Raw genomic sequence first — 7,263 nt, 5'->3', positions numbered from 1 at the left:
TATACTGAATGATAAACAGAGATCTGTCAGTGTTTTTATAAAGTATTAATTTTCTTTCAAATGGGTTCATTGAATGCAACATTAATAATTTCTTAACAAAGAAAATTGAAGTGGGTTTCCCACTCAAACTCTGTTCGAACGTTTTTTAAACGAATTGAATTAATTTCACTGGTTCAACTTTAATAATAAATATAAAGTAATAAAAATTATACGAAAAATAAAATCTTTTTATTATATGATAATTTTATTCATCCATTTCATTTTATTCAAATTGTCAAGTTTCGTAACAACACAAATTTTTAAATTTTTAAATTTCTATTTTATTCTTTTACACATCAATTGTCAACCAAATCACAATAACATTTGAAATGTTTGCTTGCGATAAAAAACTGATTGTCTCAAAGCAGATTTTTTGAATATTTCGGGTTATAAATTTTTAAGATTTTTAAAATAATATTTGTAGTTTTTAGAAAATACGTTTCATCAATTAATTGGGATTTAAGTGTTTTGATTAATTAATTGAAATGTAAATTAATTATCAAAAAAATACAATAACTAATCATTTTAAACGTTTGAGTGTATATATATTAAAATTCATACAACGCAGACAAACATTTGGACATTTTATTGAATAAAAGTGTAATAATAGTTCAATATATTGATGCATTTAATTATTTTTTTCAATAAATAATATATCAATAATATGTTATTATATTACAAGCAAAAATAACATAGAGAGTATTTTGAGAAAGGTTGTTTCAGTCTCCAACTTTGTTTTTTATCGATTTAGACATAAATAATATTTTAAAAACCAGGGAACAGGGTAATCCAAACCGTAACAATTTGTGCACTGCGTGGCATTTTTGTGACGTGGCAAACCAAAAAGACAAAAATCATAATTTCTTTTTTTTCTTTCAGATTTACAATTTTTTGCTCGGTGGGAAACAATGAGAAACTGAAAATAATATAAAAATTTATTGTTTTAGAGTAAATTATAACGAAAATAAATTTTATTAATGAATACTTGTTGGATAGTCAAGTATGTGACATAGAATGGTGATGACGAAATAATTCATATTGATGACCACTATAATTTATTTTATCCAACAAGATAATTGAGTGTTACACGTTTAAAATTTAGTCAATCGATTCCGAGGTATAATATAATGGCTATGACAAGATGACCACTCTAATTTATGTGGCCCCTAAGTTATTTATTTAACCAGACAGTTGGGTGTTATACAGTTGAATTCTTTATACTAATAACAGACATTGAAAAATATAAACTAATACAAAACATAATTAATAAAAAATATATTATAACTCAAAAAATTTGACATGTTTGGAATCGGATCCACAGCTAAACAGGTAATAAAAAGTATTTTTTTATATAAAAATAATTAACCTTCGCATTTTTTGGAATATAATAAAAAACAATTGAATCGTGTTAAATGTTTTATTTAGTTAATAAAAACTCGACAATTGATTATAGACGGAATAAAGTTCGAGAACATAAAATAAATAAGGAGATGTATAAAGACGTAAAAAGCGTGATTTGCAACTATAAGATAACAATATTCACATTATATTAATTAAATTATCCGATTATTGGCATTTAGTTATTATGAATTAAAACAAATATTTTAATAACTATAATTTTATATTAAACTGTTTTTCAAAAGTCGGTACTGGGGTGTCCCGATTTTTTGCATTTATTTTGTTTATTATTTTTGGGAATCGTTTTTTGTAATAAATATTGATTATTTTTTCCAAGTAAAAAAGAGAAAAACAGTCTTCAAAAAATATTTTTTTACTTGAAGAATTTTTAAGCATTAAAAAATTCCATATAAAATTTGAAACAACGGGATTTTTGTTTCATAAAAACACACGAATTATCCCAAAAGTGCATTTTAGTACAAAAGCAAATAAACTTAATGTCAAATTTTTTCATTATCAACATTTTAATAATTAATGAAATATTCACAAAACAGAAGCTTAGTTCGGAGATTAGTATGCTTAGTTGTGTTGTTACAAAAACAATAAAAATAACAAAATGATTTGATAACTTATCTTTGTTGGGTTTTATGAAGTAGACATTATTTTTGAGCATTTCAGTGAGAACATCTTTTTTAAAATATCCAATAACAAAACAATATTGTTATTTTGTATTATTTTTCTGGTGTTGCCCTTTGACAATTTGACTTATGCCTGTCAAAATTATCAAACATTTGCTGTAATTATTTTTTGGTGTTTTTGGAACTCTTTATTTCATTATTTTTTATTCAGAGAAGATAACCACAGTTTGTTTTTAATTGAAAATATTTTTTTAACGAAAGTAATATACAGTTAAAACTCGACACAAACAACACCATCCCAATTCACTTAAACGTTAATTGTTGTGCTTTTAGGCCAACAATGCTGTGTATATGTTGCGAAGTTTCGAGTTATGGTCAAATCAAATAACGGGATCGGGTTTTTTGGAAAAGGCTGGCTAATATTCCAACATTTTCCCGAATTTGTACGAAAATAATTGAACTGTATTGGTATTTTTTTCAAAATAAAGTCAATACTTTCGATTTTTTGTTTTTTATTTTTTAGGAAAAAACAAAAATAAAAACGGGACTTTAGGAAGTTCTAAAAATATGACAGTACCGACTTTTGAAAAACAGTTTATTTTAAATAAGAATTAAAAATTAAATAAAAAATTTAAGAATTGAATGAAAAAAAGAAAAAACAAAATAATTATTGGTAATTGTTATTCGAAAATGCTGAAAAACACAAATTTTTATATTATCATGCTTATTTTTTATTTTTCTTTGCCAAAAACTGCTCTATTTATATAGGCCAATTCCATCCTGGTTTGGCACACCCTGCCAGGGAATAAAGATAAAATTCGAATATCATTTTTTCATTTATTGAACAGAATCCCGATATTTTTTAATATCATTAATCAAAATTCTGTACAAATAATTTCCATTAACTTTATTTGGGTTTGTATAATATAAAACGGTTTAGAATAAATAAGACACAGACAAATCTGTGCCAATTTTTTATTTTTGAAACAAATTGTTTTAATTTTGAAACAATTAGGTCTTTTTATTTGGTTTTTTACTTTTAACCAAATCATTTGTGTTAAATGTTTAAATAATCTTCACTTTCGAAATTTTTATACAGTACAATCAATTTTAAATGCCATCTGTTGCATTTTGGATCTCAAAAATATATTATTTAAAGTTTTCATCATTAAAATTTATTTAATTGTTCATTTCAAACATTACTAATGCTCGATGTTTACATAATACATAGCTGTCATTTGAAAATTAAATAACGTTAAAAACAGACTTATTATTATAATAATTTCATGTTAATTTTAATTGACAACCAACTTCTTATTTGTACCCGATATTAAAGTGTACAGATTATTTTAAAATGAACTTAAAAACCACCATAAAATACTCATACGACATAAAATTATCATACATTTGTTATTCCAGTATCAAACAAGCTCAAAACAAATAACGGATATAAAAACTTTAATTTGGTCAATACTTATTAACATTTAAAATTATTTGTTTTATGAAAATGCAATTTAAAATTTAATTATTATTTCAATATAATTATCAAACATTTATTAACAAATATATAATTATTATTACATAAATTTAAATAATAAATGAATTATTAGATTCTTTTTTATAATTTATTGATGTTATGTGTATTGTTGATAAAATTGAGTTGATATTATTGTTAATCAACCTATTACCACATATTATTCGATATGCAACAACTTAACTTATTTAATTCAAATAATAAAACTTGTAATTACGTTTTGATTACATATTTAAATTAATTATTCCTTTTCACAACAATGTCAGTCACTGTATAAACGAACAAACAACTTTCGGATTTATATATTTATACACTTTGGTTTCACGACAATGTTTATTTCAACAATACAAATTAAAACATAAATAAATTAAGTAAACACATGTATTTTTTTAATTAAAAATATGACATTACATTTTATTATTTATATTTTTTCTTTTGTTATTGAATAATTATTCGAACGTTGTCCTTTCTCAAACTTGTCCCATTGTTAGATGATAATAACTTTAATTAATCGGGAAATTTAATGCAACGCCAGAAAATCGTTGTTTCTGTTTTTTACCGTTTTTACGAATTTTTATTTAATTCCCGTTATTTAAAGATTTTGTTGTGTATTTTTTTGCAAAACAAAATGAAAAAAACCAACTCTATCATTTTTTAATTTCTTTTAAAATATATTATCGAAAACACCGACTCCTAATTTGGTCTATGTCATTTTCTGATTCTACAAAGAAAAATGGTGATTCACACTCAATAATCCTAACTTAGAAAACTGCTCTCATATGCAATTTGAAAAAGTTGCAATGTATCTATTATTATGATAATAACCATAATTCATTGTTTCTACATTTTTCAATAATTTTCTTCAAAAAGAATATTTGGTGATCTTTTTTTAAACCCATTAAAAAAATATAACACAAAAATTATTTTTTATGGTTTTATTTTTAATTAAGGCGTTTTTATTAATATTTGTCTTAACTGTAAATCAATTTGCAAATCTTTTATTCAACATCAAATATAAACTGCTATTATGAAATTTTCATTCGTTCAATCATTTTTGTGCTGAATGTAACGACAATACACCCCTTACTGAAATCAAACACTTCTAAAACAATCAAGTAATTGTCCCGAATTATTGTGACAAAAATGAGTAAAATTGTTTAATTTCAAGTTTGAAGAACAAGACATGTAATTAAAAACATTCAAATTATATGCAAGTAAGATGATTCACCAAAAGATTTTAAATTTAAGTTTATCATTCTCATTTCCACTCAGAAGTATAAAACGTTTTTGCCATTAAATAGTCGTGATAAAGACTGCTTATTTGCAAAAGCAATCAACATAAAGATAATTTTACAATGACATCACTTTCAACTGTAAATCGTTTGAAATTTGGGTTTTATCATATTCAGGCTATTAAAAGCTTTATTGTCATCCATTATTAAAAAGAATCTCAAGTAAAAAGCTTCTGTTTTTTCCATATTGAGTTAAAAAAAGGAGTCCAGTACAACTCCCGTTAAACTATTATTGTTATTTTTATTTATAAATAAATTAGTTAACTCTCAGATAATTTTAATTAAAAAAACGTGTGTTTAGCCATTCATTTCAGTTTGTAATAACACTGTTCATACAGAGATATTTAAACTGTAAATAAAACACTCAAATCATTCAAAATATCAAAAGAAATGGCGTTTACTGTTTTACAATTCCTCTTGTTTTCACTCTTCTTTATTGTTGTCACATCACAAGACCAAAATCACAGAGTCTGTATGATCGACTTTGGTGCTATTAGTATGGATACCAATTCAAAGTACTTAAACAAGTCGTATGATTGTTATGATCGAATACCAGACCCCAAGAAAGAAATTTTTGCTATGAATTTGAACATGGCATGTTATGTCCACGAAAAAATGATGTTTCTCCACACCTCATCAAGAACCATCAATAGATGTGGGCAATGGCTTCAAATCGTCGGCTCATCACAAACTCAGATGAATTGCATGATAGCTGGATATAGAAATTATATCAGACCAACTTTAACTGGCGATAAAGAGGAAAGACTGATTGCAGTGCAACCACACCTTTTCAAAACTTTAACCGCCGGTTTTGTAAATCAAGCAGAAGATATGACACAAGTGACTGTTTCATTCAGTGATATTGGGTTGTCTGCTACACCAGTTTTGTTCGTTCTGAATAGAACAGAAACTGAAGTCAATTTGCAGATAGTGAATGCCAATAAAGTGCAATCAAAAATAGCATTAGGTCGTGTTTCAACTAAAGAGTTGTTATATTTCGATAAAAATCTCGACGACACATTCACTCTTCCTTTATACAATGAGAATATTTATGTCTCTTTAATAGCTTTAGACAGTGAAAATATTAATATTGATAACATCAATTTGGCCACTGGAGATCGATACGCGTCGGGTGTTAGATTTGAGCAAAACAAGATTTTAAAGTGCAAGTTCTTTACAGAAATTCAAGTCTTTGAAGAAGGCAGTGCATTTGAAGAACTCATGTTCTTCAAATGGTATATCAAACATATTAATATGGATGGCACTGGAACAATGTACGACTCTGCACTTAAAAATATTGTGTTGAACATTAAAGATCAACAAACAAAAATATCGTTTTTCTACCCAACTGAAATTTTGATGAACAACGACTTCAGTGAATTCCTTTTTAAATTCACTCTCAGTGATTTGGAGGGGTTTGAGTTGATTAGAGCCGATTTGGAGTTGAGTACCGACTATACAAAAGTCGACGAAGAAAACACATATTACACAGAGGAACACTTAATCACCAAATTAACTATTAACCAAACTATAAATAAGGTAAAAATTAAAGCCATATTTGATAAAACACTCAAAGTGTTTTCTAATACAATTTCTTTTGTGTTCAAAACACGAGTTGGAAGCCAACTTACTATTGGAACTTCTTATCTCACTAGATCGGACTTTTATGATAATCAACCAGACTGTAATAGTACTTCCTTCGATTGCGAACATACAGAGTGCTTGACTTTGGACAATGACACGGTCGAAGACGGACCTAATCCTTTCACTAAACAATGTCGACCAACATGTGGTACTTGTTTTGATGTCTTTAAATGTTCCACATCAGGAAAGTGTGTCAATGAAAAGGTTATTAATCTTCGAAACAATAGTTATGGTTCATCGTTGTTGTTATCCCTTATTCTCTTGGCTTTATTATTGTAATTTCACCTTTTTGTTATAAAATGTTATTTGTTGTGTTATTTATTTTTTGATTAAACTAAATACCTTTTTTAAATGTTAAAATTTTTTGTTTCCCATATAAACATAGAGAAAAAATAAAATTTGTCAATGCAACAAAATGTTGTATTGACAACACAAAATATTGGATACTTTAAACAATAGCCGTACAAAGTAGATTTTTATTTGCTTCAGAGTTTATCAAGCTTCCACTTTTTATTTGACTGTAAAATTTTATCTCAGTTAAACGGTTATAAAAATGTGAATAAATAAGTTGTATTTAAAAAACAAAATATATATTAAAAATGTTACATTCTTCTTAATCCTTTTATAATTTACAACAAATTTAAACAAAGCAATTAATCTATTGCATTTAATATTTCAGTAAAAAAAATTTTATTAGTCTGTGTTGGTTGTTAAAAAA

At 25.8% G+C, this 7,263-nt stretch overlaps 1 protein-coding gene across 1 annotated transcript; it reads left to right on the top strand.

The window, feature by feature from the left end:
• Nucleotides 1-5,291: 5,291 nt before the first annotated feature.
• Nucleotides 5,292-6,824, top strand: EIN_208900 (hypothetical protein; the record flags this gene model as incomplete). Its single annotated transcript, XM_004261224.1, has 1 exon — nt 5,292-6,824. One exon carries the CDS (start codon nt 5,292-5,294, stop codon nt 6,822-6,824), a length of 1,533 nt encoding a protein of 510 aa, XP_004261272.1.
• Nucleotides 6,825-7,263: the final 439 nt, after the last annotated feature.

Source organism: Entamoeba invadens (assembly GCF_000330505.1).
Source record: "Entamoeba invadens IP1 unplaced genomic scaffold scaff_1105074724937, whole genome shotgun sequence".
Lineage (NCBI taxonomy): Eukaryota > Evosea > Mastigamoebida > Endamoebidae > Entamoeba > Entamoeba invadens.
The sequence above is the reverse complement of the archived record's forward strand: the minus strand, read 5'-3'. Positions and strand labels throughout refer to the sequence as shown.